The 25,385-nt window shown below is 60.0% G+C and overlaps 1 protein-coding gene and 1 long non-coding RNA gene across 2 annotated transcripts in view; both read right to left on the bottom strand.

Annotated features, from left to right (window-relative positions):
- Positions 1–428: 428 nt before the first annotated feature.
- CHLSN (cholesin) overlaps positions 429–25,385 on the bottom strand; it is a 125,482-nt gene continuing 100,525 nt past the window's right edge. The window contains exons 3-5 of the mRNA XM_017894247.1: positions 10,852–11,045; positions 3,914–3,995; positions 429–1,191 (exon numbers count right to left, since the gene is read on the bottom strand). Coding sequence (XP_017749736.1) covers positions 1,012–1,191; positions 3,914–3,995; positions 10,852–11,045 — 456 coding nt within the window. The 3' untranslated portion in view covers positions 429–1,011. The remainder of the gene's footprint in view (positions 1,192–3,913; positions 3,996–10,851; positions 11,046–25,385) is intronic.
- On the bottom strand, positions 23,531–25,108 carry LOC108543675 (uncharacterized). Its single transcript, XR_001889638.1, has 3 exons — positions 23,889–25,108; positions 23,659–23,802; positions 23,531–23,573 (listed from the first exon to the last, which is right to left on the bottom strand). It is a non-coding gene; the product is annotated as an uncharacterized LOC108543675 (long non-coding RNA).

Consider the following 25,385-nt stretch of genomic DNA (forward strand, 5'->3'; position numbering starts at 1 on the left):
GCCCATCCTGGAACAGACTTGGCCTCGCAGGGGTGCACGGACCTCCTCGCCATGCCCACCCGGCCCCTCCACGGCCACAGCACGGAGTCCTGTGGTCACCGTGGCCCTCTCGATGCCCCGCTGCACCTCACATCACTTGGGGGTGGGGACCACAGGCTGCTGGGAACAGGAAGTGTGTGGCTCGATTGTGTGTGGCCTAAGTGTGTTTCCTGGCACAGTCAGTCACTGCCAGCGCTGGGAAACAGCCGACCCGAACGCAAGTGGTCAGCCAGCACCCACTGCCAGGAACGCCACACACAGAGCCCCGAATGGCATCCTGGGATGGCCACCACTAAAGACGGGGTCTCAGCCCGGGGCGCGCTGGCATGGGGGACGCGCTGGCATGGGGGACGCGCGTTCTGCAGTCCACAGGCAGGGGGCGCACCGTGCAGAGCAGGACCCACGGTCCCTGGTGGGTCGAGTTTTATTTCAAATGCAGCCACAGAGACGGTTTCTGCACAGGTACGTGATCTGACTCCACAAGTCCCCAGCAGGGGCTCCCCATGACCAGCCGTGAGGCTGTGTGGGGTCAAAGGAAAACAGGCAACAGCCAGGCCCCTGGATGGACGCAGGCAGGGCACCAGGAACGCGGCCCACGCAGGGGGATGGGGATGGGGAATCAGGCGGAAGGTGCAGGTTTGCAGCTGGCAGGAGGAGCCAGCATGGCCCAATCTCTAAAATATTCCCGGTAGAAAAATAGACATTTCCCTCCCAAGCAGATTCCCAGGGCTCCAGGGCCCCTCCAAGCCCAGGTGTCTGGGTGATTCCAGAGTGTCCACGCTCTGCACTGAAGGCACTGAACCTGTCGTCACTGTCACAACTGTCTCCGGCCGAGGAGGGTCTGGAGGAGAGAAGGGGCCCTTGCGAGGCTCTGGTGCTGGTGATCCCGGCCCCCACCGCTGGAGGAGCTGCACCCTGTGTGGTCCGAGGCCACCCTGCGCTGGGCAGTGGCCCCGTCCCGCGCTGAACCTGCTAGGAGAGCAGCTGCAGCACCTGCCGGATGCGCTGGACCCTCCCCGGCAGGAGGGGGTCAGGGTCCTCCTCTTCCAGCTCCCGCATCAGAGCTTCTGCCTTCTGCACCGTCAGCTCGCGGGCCCGGCCCTGCAGCCCCTCCAGGTAGGCCAGCATGGTGGAGAAGTGCTCATCGGGAACCTGACAGGGAAGACGGAGTCGGTCAGGGGCGGGGCAGGGCGGGGCCACTGAGCAGCAGGAGACGAGATGGTGCAGCCAAGGACACCCTGGCCTCAGGCTTCATCCTCCCACCGCAGCCCAAGGGTGCACGCGGCCTGGCCACAGACCCTGCCCCAGACGCTGCAAGAAGAAACGCCTGTTAGAGGCAGACAAAACACTGAATCAATCTGTGGCTAAAACAGAAGCTGCACGGGGAGAAGGACATTTCAAAAACATTGTAAAAATCCTCAGAAAAATGAGAAAACATGACACAAATAAAACAGGGGTAGGCCGTGATAAAAGTGCCGTGTACGCTCCGGCATTTGGGGTGCTTTTCTTTCCGCTCAAGGTGGCAGTGGCCAGGCGGCATCTCATGGTGGCCTGACCCTTGTCTGCTGGTGGTGGGGGCACCTCTGCGCAGGCTCGCCGGCCACCTGCAAATCTGCTCTGCAGACGGGTTTCCTCAGGTCCCTGTGGCAGCAGCTCACAAAACCGGGCTCTTTTCATTATTGAGTTAGCAGAGTTCTCATTCATGTGGGACTTATAAACGTCTCCCATTCTGGAGCAACCATTTCACTTTCTCGCTAGTTCTGTATGCAGTGCAAAGTCTTAGATGTATTTCTTTCTTTCTTTCTTTTTTTGAGCTGGTCTTGCTCTGTTGCCCAGGCTGGAGTGCAGTGGCGCGATCTCCACCTCCCAGGTTCAAGCGATTCTCCTGCCTCAGCCCCCCAAGTAGCTGGGATTACACGCAAGCATTACCACACCCAGATAATTTTTGTATTTTTAGTAGAGACGGGGTTTTGCCACGTTGGCCAGGCTGGTCTCGAACTATTGACCTCAAGTGATCTGCCCATCTCAGACTCCCAAAGTGCTGGCATTACAGGCGTGAGCCACCGTGCCCCGCTACACAGTCTTAAATCCTGATGAGGATGCTTTCTTGACTTTTCCTTTGTCACTTGTGCTTCTAGAGTCACATTTAAGAAACCGCTGCCTCATCCAAGGTCATGAAATGGACTCAGGTTTTCATGTAAAAGTTTTGGTTTTAGTTCTTAAATTTAAGTCTTTGATCCATTTTGAGTTAATTTTTGCATATGGTGTGAAGCTGGGGGCCGCATTAAGTATTAGCGTATTTGTAAATATGTACGGCTACAATACATGTGGAATAAACATGTATAAATGCACATTTGTGTGTTTGTAAATATGTTTAACTATGACAGTATAAGATGTTTGTGTGTGTGTGTGTGTGTGTGTGTGTATACACACATATAAATGGCTTTGCCTAACCAAGGATTATTTTTCTGTATAAAAATTTTTGTATAAAGTTTACTTTTGGTAATAGTAACATATAAATAAAACCATGTAAACTTCAGTTAAAAAAAACAAAGCCAAACGTGGACACCCAGTTGTCCCGGGCTCTGTGGAGAAGTTTCCTCCACTTGGAAAGGGCTTGGCCCGCGTGCTGGAACCAGCTGCCCCGGGCGTGAGGGTTTCCAGGTTCCCCCAGCTGTTCCAGTCACTTCTGCTTCCAGCTTTGTGCCCACCCCAGTGTCACGATGAGAGAAGCATGCAGTAGGGCTTACAATCGGGATGCACATGTCCTCTGACTTTGAGGAGAGAGAATGGCTTAAGCCCAAGAGGTTGAGGCTGCAGTGAACTGTGATCATGTCACTGCACTCCAGCCTGGGCGGGACCCTGTCTCAAAACTGCCCACAAAAAACCAACATCAACAAAATAATGAAAGCGGCCGCAGGCTATGCCTGGAATGTCCCAGGGCTGTGAGTGGGGCCAGTGGGCCTGCCCCGCTCTGAGAATCTGCAAACACAGGCACGGCAAGAGAAAACCGCGCCCTGCCCTCAGCGCACATGCACAGAGCACGCAAAGCCTGGTCTCTAGTAACATGGGCGCAGGAGAGCTGGCAAGGCAGAACCGTGGGCTCCGCCAGCCTCAAAGGACACAGGCAGCTCCAGCCCACCTCCCAGCGGCTGGGTTTAGTTCAGAATTCTGTCTCGTTTCATTCTGTGAAACCCCATCTCACATCCTGCCCCTGAAAAGGACAGCTGCCCACACTTGCATGTGCAGACACGTGTCACACGCATGCACACACATGCAGACACACGTCACACGTATACACATGTAGACTCACGTCACGGACACACGTGCAGACATGTGTCATGCACATGTGCAGACACGCGTCATACACACGTGCAGACATGTCACACATACACATGTGCAAACACACATGTGCAGACTCACGTCATGCATACACACACGTGTAGACGCACGTCACACACATATAGACACGTCACACGTACACACTCGTGTAGACACGTCACACGCACACGTGCACAAGGGCAGGTGGCCTCCCTAAGGTCGTCTTGTGTTGGTTTCTGCCCTGAAGGCCGGCAGTGGGGCTCCTGGAGGAGGCAACGCAGCTCATCTCTTAGAACAAGGGCACCAGGAGACCTTCCTTGCAGCGGGCCCTGAGGGCGGCCCTTTCAGACTGTCGCTTCCACTGTCAGGGCCCCAGTGTGCACGGACCTCAGCCCCCGGGAGACAGGCCCGCCCTGCCGTGCACGGACCTCAGCTCCCGGGAGATGCGCCCATCCCGCTGTGCACGGACCTCAGCCCCCAGGAGATGCGCCCGCCCCGCTGTGCACGGACCTCAGCCCCTGGGAGATGCGCCCGCCCCACCGTGCACACACACCTTGTCTCTGTCATACATGTGGAGCAGGAGCCACGTCTGCCTTGTCTTCTGAAACCTCCAGTTCTCGTGCTTTTTGGCCCATCTAGGGAAAGGAAGACAAACACCTCAGGGTGCTGGGCAGAAGACTCCCGGGCGCCTGTCTGCCCTGACAGATCTGGGACGCCTCATCTTAGGAGACGGAGCCCCACCAGGCGCTAAACACCAAGGCCTCGGGTGAAGGGGGTTTTTGGAGCCCCTCCCCTGCCCGAGGAGAGGAGCCACAACTCCAGGCCCTGCTGCCGCCTGCCCAGGAAGCTCGTGGACGCCACTCTTACCGTGGCCACCCCAAGGCTCACGACTGCCCTCAAGTCCCCATGGGCTCCCCCGCCCCATGGGTCACACGGATTTTACAGGGGAGGGAGGATGAAACGAGTTTCTCTGGGAGAAAAGGGACCAACTTAATTGACGATGTACTTTCTGTATGAAAATGGGAAGATAGTGAGGAACACACCTGAGTCCAGGCCCTCACAAGGGGGCAGTGGGCCTGGGGACGAGCAGCTCCCGGCTGCCAGAGGGGCGGCTCCCTGGGGCCACAACTGCCCCGCCCCCACCTTGCTCCTGCACTGGGGCCTGTGGACATCAGGCAGCTGCCCGATGGAGCGAAGCCGGCGCTATGGCTAGGGCAGGGAAAGGCAGCATTTACTCCAGAGACCTCCTCCCAGACACGTATTTCCAGGGTCAGGCAGGGCAGCCGAGCCCAGATGCCTCCATCAATGTGCAGGCCCAGGTCTGAAGACTGCAGGCTCAGCACAGACGAGGGCCCTGAGCCTGTTGTGAGCACTGCCCAGCCCGCCTGTCCTCACTGCCATGTGGGTGAGTGGGGTTCTGTGGGTGGGGAGTCCTGTGGGTGGGTGGAGTCCTGTGGGTAGGTGGAGTCCTGTGGGTGGGGCATCCTGTGGGTGAGGGGAACCCTGTGGGTGGGGAGTCCTGTGGGTGAGAGGAGTTCTGTGGGTGGGTGGAGTCCTGGGAGTGGGGAGTCCTGTGGGTGGAATCCTGGGAGTGGGGAGTCCTGTGGGTGGGGAGTCCTGTGGGTGGGGAGTCCTGTGGGTGGGTGGAGTCCGGTGAGTGGGGAGTCCTGTGGGTGGGTGGAGTCCTGTGGGTGGGGAGTCCTGCAGGTGGGGAGTCCCACGGGAATGCAGTCCTGTGGGTGGGGAGTCCTGTGGGTGGGTGGAGTCCTATGGGAGGGGAGTCCTGTGGTGGGGAGTCCTGTGGGTGGGGATTCCTGTGGGTGAAGAACCAGCTGTGTACCTGCTAGGTGACACATCAGCACCATGTGCACTGATGCAGGGTTCCTGAGTGATGAGAGGAGCCTCCAGGGAGGTTTAATTTTAGTTCCTTTCCTTTTAGACAGCCCCATGTGGTCTGCTCCCTGGATGTCTGATCCGGCCAGCACTGGCCCCTGTGAGGTGCACCCGGGCCAGCCAGGCCATGGCATCTGCCTGCTGGGGGCTGCTTCCCCGCTGCAGGGAAGGAGTTGGCGTCTCAGCTCTGCCACCTTCTAACTCCCCCACCTTGAGCTGCTGCTTCCACCAGCCTGTTTCCTCCTTGGGAACCTGGAGTGGTGACCCCACTTCACGGGTGTTACCAGAGCCCATGCACGGCGAGTCAATCACAGCTACCCTGCACACTGCCCTCCCATGGGGCCCGAGGCCACAGCACTGCTGCCCATGGCCCTGAACCAAGGGCGCCTCTCTGTCACTGAGCCCAGGCAGGCTTTAAGCGGAGCCCGTCTCCCTCGTCACTGAAGATAAGCTGTCCCGCTCTTGGCCTCATCACTGGGGGAGCAGACACAGCGAGGGACAGGAGACGGGCTCAGTGTCGCCTGTGGGTCCCACAATGCTGGGCGAGGCCTCCTGAGTGATGGCTGCCTCTGCCACTCACCCTGGGGACCGGTCCCTGTGCAGCTGCACAGTTCACAGGACACAATCCTCTTTCTCTCTGCCTAGGTGGGGCAGGAGACAGGAGGCCCCATCTTGGAAAAGGAAAGAGAACAGCCAGAGAAAAGTCCCTTGTCCCTGGCACAGCAGGGGCCCCGGCCACTGCAGGGTCATCTGTCTACAGCAGCCCAGAGAAAAGGGCCTCCTCCCCTGTGGTACTCACCAGCTGGGTGGAGAACCAGAGTCCCTGCTAGCCCACTGGGCTTAAAAAACAAAAAGCGGGGGCAGCCAGGAGCAGTGGCTCACGCCTGTAAGCTGAGCACTTTGGGAGGCTGAGGCGGGCGGATCATGAGGTCAGGAGACTGAGACCATCTTGGTTGATATGGTGAAACCCTGTCCCTACTAAAAATACAAAAAATTAGCCGCGTGTGGGTGGCACATGCCTGTAATCCCAGCTACTCGGGAGGCTGAGGCAGGAGAATCGCTTGAACCTGGGAGGCGGAGGGTGCAGTGAGCTGAGATCGCACCATTGCACTCCAGCCTGGTGACAGAGCGAGACTCCGTCTCAAAACAAACAAAAAAACCCCACAAAAAGTGGGGGCTTCTTGCTGAACCCCCTTCCAAAAGAAAACAGAGAGGTTCTCTGCTGAGACAGCATTTGAAGCCGGCCCACAGCCACAGCGTCCACGTGCTTGTAAGGGCAGCAGGAACTGCCGACCCGGGTGAGTTGACGACCCAAACCCCACAAAGGCCCGAGCGGGGCTGGCGCAGGCAGGGGCCGGGTCTCATGGGTTGGCCGCTCCTCCGATACTGGAGCTGGGCTGTCCCTCAGCAGCAGGACAGCGGGCCTGGGTAGGGAAGGACCCCAAGAAGTGTCTCCTAAGCCCCACTGATGGGATCGTTTGGCCTCTGCTCTGGCCTTTCATTCCAGGGTTCCAGGCCCAGAGGCCACAGGCTGCAGGGAGGCTAAAACGCCATGCTATGCGGGCTCCACGCGGGCCCTGAGGAAGGTGGGCTTGGGCTGCCCCACGGCCGGAGTGACTTGCTCTCGTCTCTCCGCAGATGAGTGGGGGACCCCGTTCCGGCCGGATCCGTGCAGCCTGGGTCCCAGCTCCTCTCTCTCCTGTGGGGGCACCACTTCCTGCCTCAAGCAGACCCAGGCAGGGGGTCGGCCCCTGAGAACAGCGAGCTCAAGCCTGCAGGGACCAGGGAGGCAGTGGTCACCTCGCCACCCGCCCTCAGTGTGAACACCCAGCAGTCGTGGCGGAGGCCCTGAGGGATGCTGGTTTTTTTCTTTCAGTCATATGGAAAGTAAACCTTCAGCTTTCCGTGTTAAACGTATAAACTCTTCTTTCTCTTTAAGGAGGAGCAGGCTTCCCGCTGACAGCCGTGTAACTACCACAGTGGATCCGGCAGCCCAGAGGCCCACGGAAAGCAGAGGGACTGCCCCCACACTCCCCAGCTTCCGCCCACGCAAGGCCAGAGCAACATGGCTCCGAGCTGGAAAATAGAGCTAGGCGACCAAGCCTGGGGCTCCTGCTGGGGAAATGAGGGGACAGTCACAGCCCAGGGAAATAGCACACAACGGCCACAATCCCCCACCCCAGCCCTGCTGCGTAGCTCCCACCAGTCCCAGCTCCACACAAAGCCAGTAGTACCCCAGGAAGGCTGCAGAGGAGCTGAACCCTTGAGATGCCAAGAACAGCCCAGGGCGCGGTCACCAGTCACAGACCAAGGTCACCGTGTGCGGACGCTGCCTAGCCTGCGACCTGGGTTCTAGGGACAGGACATGAAGACCCCACGGGCGCTGGGTCCACGTGTCTGGGGGGACAGAGCCTTCGGGGGATCTGGAGGGGAGACCCCCAGGGCATCCTGGAATGGGTGGGGCGCCCCCGGAGAGATGAGAGGAGACTCTCCACCACGAGGGCTCACCAGAACCATTTGGGGTCTCCTCCACACAGAGCCCACCTGGCCGCAGATGGCTTTGCCTCCAGGAGGAACCCCTCGTGGAAAGCCCATAACACGGCCATGGGCCACGGCGGCCAGCACGCCCTTCCTGAGTCCCAGCCCAGGGCCTCTCCAGGGGAAGGACAACTCAGGGGTACCGACCTTCACCTCTGCCCCTGTGCTGCGGGCTCTGTGGTGGGCCAGCCGTGGCGCGGCCGATGGTCCCCAGCAGCCCCCAGGCTAAGGGCATTCCCCTGTGGGAATCTTGGCTTCCTCTCTTTAGAAAACCCTGAGTTGCCAGGGATACCGTGGGCCCCACACATCCATGTGGGCTCTGATCTGGCAGCAGATGTGGCTGGGCTTGCGGGCGCCCTTGGAGACCCCCAGGAAAGAGGACAAGCTCCTGCCCGGGTGCCCGTGTCTGTGGCTGGCCCTCTGGTGTGTGGATCCCAGGCCCTGGAGGAAGTGCACGTGGGAAGGGGCTGCTTTGTTTCTCAGGAGTAAGGGTCCCCCCTCCTCCCACATCCAGGACACAGCGCCTCCGCACAGGACTTGCTGCTTCGGGGTTGCGAGTAGCACGAGGGGGCCACGGGAAGGTCCCAGAGGGTGTGAGGCCGAGGATGGGAGCAGGGCGGGCTCCCAGGCACCGAGGACGTTCCTGTGGGGAGCTCAGAGGGTGTGCGATCATGGAATGGGAGCCAGGGCACCTCCAGGGTGAAGACCAGGGAGTGGCAGTCACGCCATGGAGTGACTGGTCCCCCCTCCTGCCCACGTTCCCAACGTCCCCCTCGTGCTAACAGAGTCCACACTGAGAGCAGCCGAAGGCGCCAGCAGACGTGGGGAGGAAGGAGGATAAACCCCACCCATGTCTGCTCCCCACTCGCCCCAGGCATCAGGGCAGGTCCAGAACACCCACGCCCAGAGACACCTGCTGGTGAAGACAGGAAGGGTGCAGGCGGCACAGCTGCAGGCCCCAGTCGCCCTCTGCCTCCCACAGGGAGCCCACAGTCCATTCCTGCGGCTGGCGCCTTCTAGGCCTGTGTCCAGCCACTCCTCTGTACAGCCCACACCCTGCCCACGCCCGGGCTCAAGGCGCTGCACCAACGGCCTCCAAAGCCCCCTCTGTCTACAGCAACAGACCCTGAGGTGGCCTGTGGCCCTGCCTGCCAAGAAGCAGGAGTGGGTGCAGGAGGCAGCGGCCTCACACCACAGCCAGCACCGTCCCCTGGGCCAGGCAGGTTCTCGGATTCTCGGAGCAGGAAAGAGCTCTTGGGGTAGCCCTAGGGACCTGGCCTCAGCGCCACGTTCCCCAGGGAGGGGGAAGCTAAGGCTCCAGAGAACTGACTGGTGCAGAGACCCACGATGACTCAACTGGTTCCAGCCGGATCCAACCAATGCTATGCCTGAGCTCCTTCTGCAACTCCCCAAGGCAGCCTAAGCTCTGAGAAGCAGGAGGCTTGCCCCACTTCCTGAGCCCAGCGCTGAGCCTGATGCAGGGTGGCCCAAGAGACCCTCTTCCCTGCGAAGTGGAAGGCCCTCGCGGCGCCGTCACGCGCACACAACGGGCTGGGGATGCACACAGCAACACACACGTCCACCACATCAAACACACAGTAGGTTTATAACATACACCGCTATCATCCACATGCGCAGCACACGCATACACACATGTACCACAGCATGTAGCACACGCACACACGTATACTAAACATGATACATCCACGCTACTACACAAGATGTGTTCACTCAGTCTGACCTATTTGCACAGGACACGACAAATGTGCTGGTGTGCTGGCACGGCACATACAATTAGCAGCATGCGGCCACACATACACACATGTAACACGGATGCAACATGGATGGAGCATCATAGCATCTACACCACATGCCAGCATAGCATAAGAAAGGAGAGGGTTGCATAGGAAGTAGCACTAACAACGTACAAGCACATGTACGAGAAGGAAACAAGGCAGGGCACACACGTATACCAATAAGTATCGTGCTGACAGCAGACGAAGGCACACAGCGTACACATGCACACCACACGGCATTCACAATACGTAACATGTGCGCATCATGTGATACACATCGCGCACACATACCACGTATATCAAAACTACCGTATTAGCCACTGCAGCACACACGTACACACGTGGCACCACGTATATAACAACAGACGACGCGTGTGTGCATGCAGTGTGCCATCATGCAAGCCCCGCTGTTCATTTCTGGGCGGCTGCACAGCCACACGCGGGTGTTGGCTCTCTGAGGGCCTTCCCACACAGATGCAGCTGGAGTCTGTCCTCGCTGGGCAGAGCCAGACAACCACCCACAGACCCCCTGCCCCTCCAGAGTGATCCCATCACAGGGACCGGACCGCAATTTACAGTTCTTGTCTCCGAGGAAGCGCAAGCCACACAGACGGCCTCGTGACACCCCTTACTCAGGCGCAGTTAGGCAACTCAGGGAGACCCGACGGAGCGGACCAGAAATGGGCAGCCAGTCTGTGCTCCCCGTGAGCACCGGGGAGGTGGCCATGGCCGCGCAAGGCGTGGAGGCCCACGCCCGAAGGGCCTCGACCCCTGCAATCTCTGCTCATCCACCCAGCAATGCTGCAGGCAGCCAGGGAGATGGCGCCCTGCGCCTGGCACCTCACGATCCCCGTCTCCCCGCTCTAGGGTGGCAATGGCGCCTCCCGTCACTGTGAGTGAGGGCTGAAGGCCAACTCGAGTTCCCTCCTTCTCACCCCCACGTCCAAGGAGCACCCAGGCCCGTGGATTCTTCCTGCGGTGAGCATGGCTGGGATGAGGTTCACCGTCGGACCCATTTCTAAGAGCACAGTTCCAGGCAACCCCTGCACAGGTGGCAGCTCTGCTGCCGCCCCTGGAAGTTCCTGAAGGCTCTGAGCCATTCAGACAGAAAGGTCAGTGGCAGCAGCACAGGTCTGGCATGAATGCTAATACCCCACTACTCTAGAACCTTCCACACAGTATGTGCGGGTGAAGGCTGCAAACCCCTCAGGCAAGGGTGGAGACGCATGCCTGGGACAGAACTACGTGGGGCAGGGCCGCTTACGCGCAGAGGTAGTCCAGGGCCAGCTCGGCTCCTGAGCGCCTGGCCAGAGGGTGCTGGGCTGCAAGGCCTGCCTCCCGCAGACGTTGCCTCTCCTCTTTCTTCCGTTCCTTTTTCAGCTTCCTTTCCAGGACCCTCTGCTCTTCTGGGGACAGCTCCAGCTCTGCATCCGGCACAGGCCTGAGCACAGCTCCTCCCTGAAAGTCAAGGAACACATCAGGCTTTGGAGATGGAGGGTATCCAGACAGGTGCGCTGCCTGGGGCTTCCTGAGCCCACCCTTGCCTTGGTAGTGGCCAAAAGCTCTGTCCCCAAGCACCGGGCCCAGCCCAGGCTGACACCATCCTGTTGAGCCTGTGCTACAACAAAGAGACAGACGGGTCACGTGAGGATGGCCAGTCCCTTGGGCACACGCCAGGTGCCAGGGCTAGCTGCCCAGAAGCCCCTTCTCCACCCCCATCCACCTACCACAGACTCTTGCCTCCAGAGGCTCTGTGAGGCCCTGCCCTACCCCGCAGGGCGTGGGAATATCTGGGCCGGTCCCCAGGGAGGGGTGAAGGCATGCCTATGCCTGTTATCACACAAGCCAGGTGCTGGCCCAGGACATGACCCAAATCCCGAGGTCGGTGCTTGGGGCCTGCTGCTTTTGGGAGGTCACTGGCCACCTTGCTCTGCCTGGGCTGCAGGCTGGGGACAGGAAGGGCGACCAGGACCCCAGAGGGAGAGAGAGGGCCTGCTGTGACAATGTGTCTCCAGCCATATCTTGCCAGGAAAGCACAGGCCCTCCGTCTTGCCCACCTTCCCCTAATTAACAAAAGAAGTGGATGGCGCAAAGCGTCAGAGCCGGGGCAGCTGGGCCACAGGGTGACCATGAGGTGACCCCAGCCGCTGTCCACACACTTCATCTTTCCTGGAAAAAATCAGAACATCAGTGTAGACTCTGGGCAAGGCCAGGAGCCCAGGGAAATGGTTCGGGGCGTGGGAATCAGAACCAGATACCACCCACTGGGAGCCAGGGCTTCCAAGAAGGGAGGCCGGGCACGCACAGCCCACACCTGCGCATCCCACCCCAGGGAGAGCAAAGTAAAGTGAGGCAAGGGACCCTCCCGACAGATATATATGCAACCCACCCCCAACACAGACACACATTCACAGACTCACCCCCACAGCCAAACACAGCCCCCATCCCTCACCCATGTTACCACACGGACTCACACACACCCACAAACACATACACCCACACCGACATATACCCACCCACAGCTGACACCCACACCCACCCACCCACACACCACACCCACACACCCACAACCATACCCACACCCAGACACCACGCACACACCCACACTCACATACACCCAGATACACCCACACACACCTAGATACCCACACGCCCAAACCGACCCACACCCAACACACCCATAGACACCCACTCAGACTCCCACACCCAGACACCCACGCACACACACCACACACACCCATACACCCAAACACACCTAGACATACCCACACCCACCCACACCCAACACACCCAGACACCGACACCCACACACACCCAGACACTCCCCCACACCCCCACACCCACTCACACCTACACACCCACATACACCCACACACACCGACACCCAGACAGCTATGCACACACCCACCCACACACCCAACAAATCCACACCCAAACACCCATACACGACACCCACACACACCCACAGACACCCACGCACAGACCCACCCACATACCCAACAAATCCACACACAACCAGACACCCACAGACACCCAAACACCCGCAGACACCCACACTCAGATACCCAAACACACCCACATACACCCAACACACCCAGACACCCACACACCAGATACCCACAAACACGCACACCCAGACACCCAGACACCCACACCTACATATCCGCCCACACACCCACAGACTCCACACCCACCCACACACCCACACCCACTCACCCAGACACCCACACACCCAACACACCCACACCCACACACCAACACCCACAGAAACCTACACACCCACCCACCCACAAACACCCACACCCAGATACCCACAGACACCCATACCCACACACCGACACCCACAAACACCCAGATACCCAAACACACCCACACACCCACCCAACACACCCACACCCACACACCCACACCCCCACGCCGACACACCCACAGCCACACCCCTAGAGCCTGCTGGGGGTCCATAGCAGGAGGCAACGCCTGGGGGGCGAGGGGCACCCACCCTGGCAGGTGCCCGGCACAGAGAGGCCAAAGAGTCCTGGTGGGAGGGCCTGGGCCGCCCATACACACAGGTAGGAAGCTCCGAGACCCACCAGGCCAGGCCCGCAGGGCTCTGAGGAGCATTTTCATGGTAGGGATGTGGACACCCCCAGGGGAGCCTGGTGACTGACCGGCTTCAACCCGCTCCACGTCCACCTCCTAGGCCCACAGCTGCCAACGGGCAAGCACAGCACAACACCTGGCCCTGAAAGGCAAAACCCCTCCCGGCACAGGCCCAGCCTCTGCCCCACCCCGTGGGCCACGCAGGCCGCGGCTGATGACACAGGCCGAAGTCCATGACACTGTTAGGGCTGCAGAGGGGCCGCCGCAGTGGCCAAGGGCCTGTCAGCCCACATGTGTGAGGCACCTGGACAGGCCCTGAGCAGGTGGGCAGGCCCTGTGGCAGGGTCCCAGGTTGGTGGCCAGAGCGGTGAGGACAGGGCCAAGGCTGTGGGCAACAGCAACGCAGGCGCTGGCCTGGGATGGATGGCGAGGGGGACCTAGGCCGTCTCATACGTGGGCCAAGCGAGGGACCTGCAGGCCCCGCTGTTTCTCAAAGGCTTCCCGAGTGCCCTGCGTGGGGCTGTTTCTTGTGTCAGGCACCAGCCTGGACGCTGTGGAAACAGCTTCCTTCACACCCACCCTTGCTTCTGGTCACCGGCACTCCCGAGCTGACGGGAGTCACAGTCCAAGTCCCGTGCTCCCGCGGGAGCCACTGTGGCCATGAGGCGGGAAGCTCAGGAGCGCCACTCACTGCCCTGGGCTGTACCTGACACTGGCCAGTGCACCTTTAACTTCTCCTAAGTCACCGATGAACCCCAGAAATGATTTTCAGCTGAAAAACCCCCAACTCCTGTTTCTGTGCTGGGCCTCAACAGAAGACGCAGAGGCAGGTGGAGTGAGGGAGCCGCGCCCAGACAGCCATGGGCCTCGGCGGTGGCCGGCTCCACTCCGTGCCGTCGGCCGCCCTGTGCTGACGCTTGCTGCCTTGGGGTGCCCGCCTCTACTCCATGCCGTTGGCCACCCCGTGCTCATGCTCACTGTCCTGGACCAGGTGATTCCCCAAGGCTGTGACCATGACGTGAGTGGCCCCAGCTATCTTGGGACGACACAGGCGGGCCCTGGGAGGGTGCCAGCTGGAGGGGGCCGGGGGGCAGCAGGTTCGGGCAGGCTAGAGGGCACAGTCCGCGGCAGGGCCAGGGAGAGTGGGGGCAGTGCAGGAGGGTGGTGGGGCTGCCAGGACCCGCTGCTTCCTCTGCTTGGCTGGCACAGTCTCTGGCCCGGAGAGCACAGGGAAGCAAGGCAGGACGACCGTCACCACGGATGAGCAGCAGACAACTTTCTCCAACTGCCACCCACGTGCCGACCCTCCAAAGAACGTGGGTTTCATTGGCAAACACTTTTAGCAAACTTGCCACTATCATCACATAGAGCCCCCAAAGTTGCCCCAAGGGCTTGTAAATTACCTAAGTACACACCAAAAAATTTGTAAAAGAATCCAAGTGTCGGCCAGGCGCGGTGGCTCACGCCTATAATCCCAGCACTTTGGGAGGCCGAGGCGGGCGGATCACGAGGTCAGGAGATCGAGACCATCCTGGCTAACACAGTGAAACACCATCTCTACTCAAAAATACAAAAAAAAAAAAAAATAGCCAGGCGCGGTGGTGGGCGCCTGTAGTCCCAGCTACTCGGGAGGCTGAGGCAGGAGAATGGTGTGAACCCGGGAGGTGGAGCTTGCAGTGAGCCAAGATCACGCCACTGCACTCCAGCCTGGATGACAGAGCGAGACTCTGTCTCAAAAAAAAAAAAAAAAAAAAAAAAAAAATCCAACGGTCAAAAAGCCTGTGAGGGCCACTTCCACGGACTTGAGTTTCAGGCCTAGGACGCAAAGCCTGGCGCGGCCGCCAGGGCTCACTCCCGGCTCCTGCCGGCTCCAGGATTCTGGGAAGGTGCAGACCTCGGGTCCGTTGGGCCCCTCTAGGCCCAGTGTCCACCCCACAGACCCTGCAGGCTGGGGCCACTCTCCAGGGAGAGGTGTGCTGGGAGGCTTTGAGCCGACACTGTCAGGGCAAGAGTCTCTCTCCTAACGTGATGGCTTTCCGACACAGATGGGATGGGCCCTGTGGAGGGAAGCACTGGCCTGTCACAGACGTGTGATGTCTAAAGCCGGCATCTCTGGACCATCCCAGTGCAAGCAGAAAACCATGTAAAAGTACAGTCACCCTATCTCAATGCTAGGACAGTCTCCGGCATTTCAGACTTGACGACATACAGACACTCAAATGAAGTATAGAAAAATAAAAATTCCAGCCACACATTCTCTCCCCTGCGGTTAGATGTCTTCAGGATTACATTTGAAAACGCATAGAACAATTCAATGTGCATGAAAAGCTTCACACAGGACACGGACCCACACAGACAAACTGCAACCCGAGGACCGGGATGGTGACACGGCCTGTCACTGCACCTACACTGTGTTTTACAACGTGAACACTTTCACAGACTACCTCAAGCAACGTGGCACATGCGCCGTTAAACACGAAATCCTTACCATCAGGATTGACAATGTTCCCTGGACTCAGCAAACACTGAAAACAAACCAGAGCCAAACCCTACAGGCTGGGAGGAGCAAAGAGGATCAGTGGCCACGGCAGCTTCCAGAGGAGAGAGCCCTGACATTCTTACAGAGAAGCTGACACTGTTTGAGAAAATACAACTGCATGACAACTATGTTTTTCCTTTACGTCTATAACTCCTTTTTTTTCTTTTTTGAGACGGAGTCTCGCTCTGCTGCCCAGGCTGGAGTGCAGTGGCCGGATCTCAGCTCATTGCAAGCTCCGCCTCCTGGGTTCATGCCATTCTCCTGCCTCAGCCTCCCTAGTAGCTGGGACTACAGGCGCCCGCCACGTCGCCCGGCTAGTTTTTTGTATTTTAGTAGAGATGGGGTTTCACCGTGTTAGCCCGGATGGTCTCGATCTCCTGACCTCGTGATCCGCCCGTCTCGGCCTCCCAAAGTGCTGGGATTACAGGCTTGAGTTACTGCGCCCGGCCTAACTCCTAACAAGAGACACAGAGAAGAAATGACAATCATTTGATTTGAAAAGGTTCCTGTAGACTTGACTGAGGCAGCAGAGCCCCAAAGGCTCCTTCCCGCCCACCCCGCCCATCCATCTGTGTGACACGGGCCCGTCGTGAGCCGTGCTCCAGCATGAGGCGCCACAACGCACTGCTCTTCCTAGAGATGTCCAAGGCGGGTAACACGTGCTAGTTGCATCCCAACTGAAAGAATCGGCAAAAATAAAACCATCATCATTTCCCAGGTTTCTGAATTTAAGCCAACAGGAAACGAGGGAGAAACACGCGGGGCTCCATAAAGCCGGCCTGGCACGACTCTGGCACCAGGTTCCTGCACTGGACACCAATCTCCAAGGTTCTGAATTTTCTTAAGTGACGACCGTGAACATCACATGCACAGAAACGAGCCCCAAGAAGGGTATGTCGGCCGCCGGCCATGGCAACGTTCAGGTTGGTCTCATCTTGTCCCGGCCTGAGCCTGGATCTCAGATCCCTGCACCGATTCCATCTACAGCCCCTTCCTCGCTGCGGGCCCTCCCTGCCCTGCAGGGATGTGCTGACCCAGCGCACTGAGCACAGGTGTGCAGGCTGTGCGGTGAGAGCCCCGGGGCTGGGAGGAGCAGGCAGCCTTGGTCCAGCAGGTCCTGTGTGGGGGCCGCGTTGCCGGGCAGGGCCTGACAGGACTGCTGTGGGCTCTGAGAACAACCCCAAAGGACAGTGACCCCTGCCCAGTCTCTCCAGCCTGGGAATGAGCCTCCCTAGCCACGGCCTCACACCAGGGAGGTGTGACAGGAAGTAGCCTTGGTGGCTACTGGGTTCCTGCTAAATTGTGGGGGAGGGGTGTGCCAGGGGGTGAGGAAAGAGAGGTGAGGTCAGGAAGAGGCGTGGGCTCCCTGTCCCCTGGGTATGAGAGCCGGTGTGTGGGCTCCCTGTCCCCCGGGTGTGAGAGCAGAGGCGTGGGCTCCCTGCCCTCCCCCTGGGTGTGACAGCAGGTGTGGGCTCCCTGTCCCCGGGTGTGAGAGCAGGTGTGTGGGGGAGCTGGGGGTGAGGAAAGAGAGGTGGGGTCAGGAAGAGGCCTCAGGTCTTTGTCAACCTGAGGCTGAGGGAGGAACGTGCAAGTCCCTGTCTCATGAGAAGGGTTTGGGCCATAGGGAGACCCTGCGGAGGCTGGGCTCATGCAAGCTGTCAGCTGCCAGTGCCCGCAGGCATCCACGCTGCTCTGGATTCAGGGTTTAGAGAAAGCCCTCTGTTCCAGCCAGACCTTCCCGTTTCCCCTCAAGTCTAAGGGAGCAGGGCCTTCACCTAAGAAAGGAGGGCAGAGTGGGGAGACCCAGGGCTGACCAGAAGGCAGGGAGGGGACGAAGGGCTGACCCAGGAGAGCAGGGAGGACCCAGGACTAACCCAGAGGGTTACAGGGACTGAAGCTGCAGCCTGTGTGGCCCCTAATGCCCGGCCCTCATGGGGGCACCAAGGCAGGCGTGTGTCCTGACACCTGGCCTGAGTGTCCTTGGTGGGCAGCTCCTCACCCACAGTGAAGCAAGGCCAAAGGCTGAGTGCTGACCGCCACTCTCCTTCCTCCAGAGGCCCCTCTGCGAGCAACGCCCACGTGACGCGACTGTCACCTGACCAGATGGAGATACTCCCGGCCAGGGCCCGCAATGACCCTGGACCGGCGTCTGTCTGGGCGGGACTGTCTAGCGTCTGAGGTGTCACATGAGGATCCCAGACAAAACACGCTCCCCCTCTGGTGTCACGCCAGCGCACGTTAGCACACACCAGTGCACAGCAGCACACGCCAGCGCATGCCAGCACGCACCAGCGCACGCCAGCACACAGCAGCACACGCCAGCACACAGCAGCACCCACCCACGCACCTTGGTCTTCTTCTGCGCATTTCATTGAGGGTGTGGGGTCTGTGGAAAGCCCAGACCACTCAGAAGCCTCGGGTCTGAGGGTCACGCAGGCCCAGTCCACCTCAAGCTGTGGGTGTCGAGCCACTGCCTCTGGCCCCAGGCTCAGGCTCCCTGGGGAAGCAGTGGCCTTGTCGGAGGAGAGATGAGCAGAGAAAGGACCCATTGTCTCTCAGAGGGAAGATAAAGAGCTCCCTGCTTGAATTGGAGCTGCAGGGAAGGACGCCACCAGCCCGGCCTGCCGTGCCCTGCTGTGCGGGTGAAGGGGTCACCCGGCCTGGATCCCGTCCAGTAGACGTGCAGGGGACTGTGTCAGTGAGGCAGGTGCTGCTGTCCTACAACGCCAGCCGGGTGACGGGGCCAGGACTCCAGTGTTGCTGCGTCAGGCCCTTGGGGAGCATCCCTGGATCGCAGGGGAGGTGGGGAGGGCTCCACACAGCGGGGTGGAGGACAGCAAGGCAGCTACACACCCTCCTGCACCTTCTCGGGAAACAAGCCACGGACTCAATACTTACAAACTTTCCCAAGGAGGGGAGACTTCTCCGGTGGGATCTCGTGTAGAGCCCCAACATGTGAAATGACCGCCGTGGGCAGCTGCAGACGGCGAGGTACGGAGCTTCTCCGCCCCCGCCCCCAACTGCACACAAGGCCAGGCGCTCTGGGGCCCAGCGTCCAGGGCTCAAAACTGCATGCGCAAATTCCTGGACTCAAGCCGCATGCCCTTCTGCTGGGGGAGACTGGGTTTTGGGGTGCAAACGTGAGTCCTGGGGAGCAGGAGCCCGAGGGGCACCTGGGGCAGCTCCCCTGGCCTGGGTCACGCGGTTCGATCCAGGAAAGCACAAGTCCCTCAGCACACCCAGGTGACGGTGAACGGCCCACAGGCGTGGTGCCTGGATCACACTGGACAGGCCGTGTCCTGGTGCACTCGAGGCCGCCTGGACAGGGCAACCAACTCTCAAGTCCACCAGGAGCCCCGCCGCACTGTCAGTGAGCCACGGTGGAGACCGCAGCTCAGGAGGGGACGGGAACCCTGGACACGTGCACATGGGGCCTGTGTCACACGACCCTGCCCCCGTCCCACGACGACAGATGCAGGTCTGCGGGGAGGCCTGTCCCCATCCACGAGCGCCTCCTGGACCATGAGCTCCTCTGTCTCCTGCATCGCCTCAGACCCCACCCAGGAGTTCCAAGGTCAGGAGCCCGGTCCCACGTCCCACAGCCCTCTCATGGAGCACCTGTAGGGATTCTGTTCCAGTTTAAAGAAAACCTTAATCAGATTTATTATCCCAATTATTAGAATTCCACAGCGTTAACTCACAGTAGTAAACTGCTTTTTCTGAGAAACAAGAGTTTTTTTAATTAAGCCTTTTGAGGCGACTACAGGCGACAGCCGTCATGAGGGAACACGGGATGCCCACGTGCCCTCCACCACCTCCTCCCAGGGCAACCCTCGCAGAGTAGCCAGGACCACCTTCGGATCCGCACTGTGAAATGACAGTCCCACGACCAACAGCATCGATGGGGTCTTCTTAATGATCAGAAACACACAGGGGATTAATTTACCGTTATCCCACAAAATACACAAGCTCTCAAATTCTTTAAAGGTGAATCCCCCCAACCGTCCTCCCTCCCATTACTTCCTCCCAAGAACACCAGCGGAATGTCCCTCGCTCTCCCCCTTCCATGTTGATACTGATTAAAACACATTGTATCAGAAGTGCATGCAAGTCCAGGGGCTGCTACCAAGTGTGATGTCTCCGCGGTGAGCTGGCCACTCTGTGGTCCCGGCGCAGACACTGGGGCGGGCGCCGGCTCTGTCGTCGAGGCGCTCACAGGCAGGCACACGTGAGCTCCTGGAGGACAGGGAGAGCGGCCGCCCCGCCCCTGCGGAGCACGGGATGCTTCCTGCCGTAGTGCCGTGGCAATGGGTGACGCCTGCCTGTGGCCCCTTCTCAGAGGGATGTTTTAAACGCATGAGGCCTGATGCACAGGTACAGGGAGATACATACGAGCAGATGTGGGCATCCGAGTATTTATAGGGTCTGGTGGCTCCTGCAGCTGCAACATGGGCCGAGCGCAAGTGACGCGTGAGGTGTCCCCAACAGATGGCACGGGGAGCACCCACACGCGCCACTGCTGGGTCGGCGGAAGCTCGTGTCAGCTGGAGGTTAGTGAAGACACACGGGTTCATTCTCCACCCAGGTTCAAACTCCCTGAACTCACGAGACCTAGGCTGAAGACATGGACAGACTGCCAGCCCCAGCGCCCCTCTAACACCACACCTGAGGCCCCCTGGGAATCTGGGACCCCATGCAGGGTCCCCCGCAGGCTCCTTCCTAGGAAGGAGGTTCCTGCCCTACTCCACATTTCTCCCCATCCAAATTCCAACTGGTTCCAACTGGGCCCTGGAGAACATGACGAAGACCGTGGGGCCCTCTTCCTAAGAAACACACACACACACAGATAGCAATGTACTCAGACCCCAATCCCTGGCAGCCTGACTCCTCGTTCTATAGAGAAGGGGTGAGGATCTCCAGGGGTGACTGCTCACATCTTGGCACATGTAGAAGGCAGGGCTGGAGCAGCGGCCCCTGCAGCCCAAGCCAGGGGACTGGAGGCCCTTCCACAGAGGCTTTTTCTTTTTGACACATGGTCTTGCTCTGTGGCCCAGGCTGGAGTGCAGCGGCACCATCACAGCTCACTGCACCCTCGACCTCCTGGGCTCAAGCAATCCTCCCACCTCAGCCTCCCAAGTAGCCAGGACTCTAGGCATGTGCCACCATGCCTGGCCAGTTTTAAAATTTTTTAGAGAGATAGGACCAACGCTGCTCTCAAACTCCTGGTCTACAGTGATCCTTCCGGCCGGTCTCCCAAAGTGCTGGGATTACAGGTGTGAGCCCACGGTGCACAGCCCCCACTTTCTCCTTAAAAACCCTGCAGCTTGGCTGACAGTGGGACCTGCCTCCCTATGCCCGCCTGGAGGAGCTCAGAAGCCTCAGCTCAAGGGGAGCCCTTGACAGAGATGTGGGACCAGGAATGGGCCCCACAGAGCCCTGCTGTGGGCTTCCTAAACAGGTTGAGTTCAGCCGCACACACCAACGATGCAGGCGGGTGCAACAAACAGCAGGAAACGGACCCATGGGGGCAGGAGAGACATAGGAGCCCCATAGGGGCAGGAGAGACGCGAGAGCCCCATAGGGGTAGGAGAGACGCGGGAGCCCCACAGGGGCAGGAGAGACGCAGGAGCCCCGGTGCCTTTGATGGCCAGTGCTGAATTACGCGAGCAACATTAGAAACTTTTTATTCCTGCTTTTCTCTTAACCCAAGGGTGAAAATGGAAACCTGTGGTGTGGGGCAGTCTGCTAAACGCTAGGATGAGGGCGGGGAACCAGAGCCACCCTCCCAGCTGCCACCTGGCCCCCAAGAGCCTTCCCAGGGGCTCTCCAGTTTCAGCCCCTCCTCGCTGAGTCAGACAGTGCTGCCGGCCTGGACAGGAGGGAGACCCAGGCTGACTGCACAGAGGAGCACTTTCTATAAAGATCAGATCAGGTTTCTGGAAACAAAAAGCTCTAAGAACCTGCGAACGGCTATTCAGACTTGATGCACACGCCACCATTTCACAGGTGTCCATTCCCCAACACCACACACGCCCATCCCCGGCCGGAGCACACTCTTCAGTGTGGAAGACAAAAGGAGCAGACAGAAGACAACCTCGGGGCACTGGGGGAGCAGGTGGGGGCTCCTCCCACACTCCTGGTCTGTTCTGGTCGGAGGTGTCACCAGGGAAGGTGTGGAGATGCAGCCAATGGGGACATGGGGCAAATGCGCCCCCTTCGCCCCACACCTGCCCAGCCAGAAGGAACCAGTCAGCAGCTAGTAGCAGTTCAGTCCTGACTGCTGGAGACCCAGCCCCAGGGGCAGACAGGTTGGGATCTGCTGCTCTGGGCCTGGAGGCAGCTGTGGGCCAGGGTGGAGGCGGGAGAAGCCAGGTACCTCCCCCCAGAGCTCTGCAGGGGCCAGTCTGCTTAGGCTATCAGCTTCATCACTAGGGTGGCAGCTGCTAAGAGTGAAGCCTGTACTTGGTACCTCAGGGACCTAAATAAAAACCACTCCCTGTTCCAAGGATCCTGGTGGGGGGAGGACGAGAAGCAGCTCAGCCTACAGGGCACAGGAAACTCACTAGGGTGTGGGTGCTAGGGACTTGGGTTTGGTGCTGTACCGAGCAAGCCTGTTGGTGGGGGGAAAGTGCTGGCAGTGGGTGATGAGGTGCACAAATCAGGTCGGGGACGGGGACTCTGTCCTGGCACCACTGGGGCACAGGACACTGGCTCAGGTGTCAACTGAGGACCCCCCAGTGTAGGCGAGGGGCTCACAGCCGCTGAGGCCTGTGGACACAGCTTTGCGTATTCTGTGGTTACAGAGCACAAGAGGTTGGGGGGTGCGATGCGGACCGACCTCGCCCGTCCAAGAGGAATGGGGCTGGTAACAGAGCTCTGTAGCCACTCAGCACTGGCAGAGGTTGTGTGGCTCCTCAGTGGAGCTGAGGGCTAGTGTTTCCCGCTCCGTATTCCCCTGTGCTCTGGAAACTCCTGCATCGCTAGCTTCGGGCCCTTCACTGCCTCTCTTGCGCCTCCAGAGGCAGGCTGGGGTCCTCTCCTTTCTCAGCCTCTATGGCCAGTGTCTGCCACAGAATGGACGCCCACCAGGGCACTACCTAGGAGGGAGGGCTCCCTTCTGCCTCTGGCCGGGTGGGCCGCGCGGCAGCTGAAGCTTCAGCTGCCGTGAAGGGAACAGTGAACTACTGGACAGAAGCAGAAGCGAGCCTCCTGGAACTCCTGACCCCAGATCCCAGAGGCCCTGCCCCTTTGTCACCTCCCAGAATGTTGGCAAGGCCTCTGGGTGACTTTCACCCACATCCACATCCAGGGGAGTGACACAGGCCCCTAGGCTCCGGCTCCCCACCAAATGGCAGCTTTGTATCCACATGTGCGGCTGGGCAGCTCTAATTTGAACTTAGACATATGAATGCTGTCTAACGATGCACGACACTCCTCGTTTCTTTCGCTACTATTGGGCCAGCTGCACCTGGCACCACTGAAGAGCCCGCGCGAGCAAGTGCTCCAGCTGCTTGGCGGGCAACAGCCGGCCTGGGAGGCAAGGGTCCGGCAGGGCAGTGCTTCTGTGTTGCCAGAGGCTGTGCTGCAGCTCCCTGCCAGGCCCACGTCCTTCTTAGCTGTGAGAACACGAACCTGCCTCAGCTTCCCTGTGGAGGCCGCTGCTAACTAGCAGTCGGAGGCAGTGTTGCTTCTAAGCAGGGAAGGCGGCTCCGCGGCAGGGGCAGCAGGGGCAGGGCTGAGCAGCCGCTACCCACAGGGGCGGCCAACACAAAGCCTGCTTCTCAACCACTCGCAGGAAAGCGGCTCGCACTTGCTCCCCATTCTTCAATGCTGATTCTGCCACTTCACTGAAAATCACATTATTAACGTGTGAAAAACATATGGGAAACGTGCAAAGACATCCACACCCCTCAGTTGCTGCCGCTCCAGCACCTGGCTCCGAAGCCTGTGCAGGCGGCGAGGCTCCCACGGCGCCCAAGAGGGCCTTGCACGCTCCCCGTGGAGGGAACCAAGCTACTCCGCACGTGCATTTTCTAGCGCGCAGCCCACTTCACCAGGCAGCCTCTGTGCTTCATCCTGCTGGCGTGACAGGTGTGCTCTGTAGTGTCAGGAAACTGCAGCGCTTTGAGTATAAACTGAAAACAGCAAAACTATGTTCTCACCTCAGAGGCCCCTTCCTTCTCCCCCCGAGGTCACCTGGGCCCGGAGGCACAGCACCAGCCGTGCAGGAGCCTCGAAGATGTTTGAGCAACGGGAAAAAAACAAAACGTTACCACCTCTAAAAATAAGGAAATGACAGAATCAAAATTAAATGTCCACGAAGTGTATCATTATGTCAATTGTGTTAGTTGTTACACATAGTTGAAAACACTCACATTCGGGAATTAAACGTGTTAGGTTTTCTCTCTGCCACAGCTCTTCAGTGAACACAACGCATTCATACAAATCACACTGTCAATTCGGTGAGTTACTCATAACCAAAGGACTCTGAAGCAAGGGTCACCATTCCTGCCGTCTCTGCAGCCCTCTGAGGCCCAGCAGCAGGCTAGGCAGCCCCGCCCACGTGTCTGTGCGGGCACCTGGATGCGGCAGCTGAGGGCGCTCCGAGGACACAGCGCAGGACCAGCGCGGGGCCGCCACCTGCCCGGGCCACCGCCTCCTCAGAAGATAAAAGACCCACACTCCAAACACCTCTGCGCTCTCCCACCCAAACCCGGCTGACGCCGATGCAGCAGCGGCAGAGCCTCTTGAAGGAGCTGCCAGCCCGCTCTGCCGTCCTCAGGAAGGTTCCCGCGTGAAGCTAACCCGACTGTTTTCATTATGAGTCTTTGCTTTAGTTGACATAGCTTCGCACTAGCGCCCACCGCGTCACGGGGGGCCGCCTCGCCCCAGACAAGGAAGCCCCGGGCTTCCGGGCGCCCGACGGGGTCCTCTCCCTCGGCACAGGGAGGGACGAGGCGGCGCTGCGGGCGACACAGGCCCGCCCAGGGGTCACGCGGCGGCCGGCGACTCTAGACCACCCGGGGTCCTCAGAGCTCGTGTCTCCCCCGGGGGCTGCTGCATCGCGGCTGGGGGCCCGGTCCACCCCACAGCGCAGGGGTGCGCGGCCGGTTGCGGGGGCGCTCGAAGGCTCGCAGCGCCTGCAGGGCCTGGACCCCCACCCCGCCACCCGCGGTCCGGCCCTGCGCCTCCAGGAGAGTAAGTGGGAGGAGGCGCGGGACCGTCCAGGGCCTGCCAGGGGAACGGCGCGCAGCGGAGCCCCGAGAAGCGCGGCTCGGTCGGCCTGGGGTCTGTAGGGCGGAGCGGGGCCCACAGCAGCGCCCGGACGCCACGGCCTCCCGCGGGAGCGCCCACCTGTCGCCGTGGGGCGGGGCTGGAGCAGGGCCCGTCCCTTTCCCTCCCCTCTCCTCCCCTCCCTGCAGCCCCGGTCCGGCCGCGGCCCCGAGCACTGACCTCTGCCCCGGTTGTCAGGTCCCGCGGGCACGCACGACGCCGGGGCAGGGATGCGGCCGCAGTGCGCACCGCGGGGTCCGCACCTCCTGCAGCCGCAGCGCCCCCGCACTGCGCATGTCCGGCCGGCCCGGCGCGGCTGGAACCAGATCCAGCCGGCCGGACGGTGACGCCAGCTCGCCTGCGGGGGCGGGACCTCGGCGCGGGGG

Source organism: Rhinopithecus bieti, unplaced genomic scaffold (assembly GCF_001698545.2).
Source record: "Rhinopithecus bieti isolate Rb0 unplaced genomic scaffold, ASM169854v2 scaffold_1017, whole genome shotgun sequence".
NCBI lineage: Eukaryota > Metazoa > Chordata > Mammalia > Primates > Cercopithecidae > Rhinopithecus > Rhinopithecus bieti.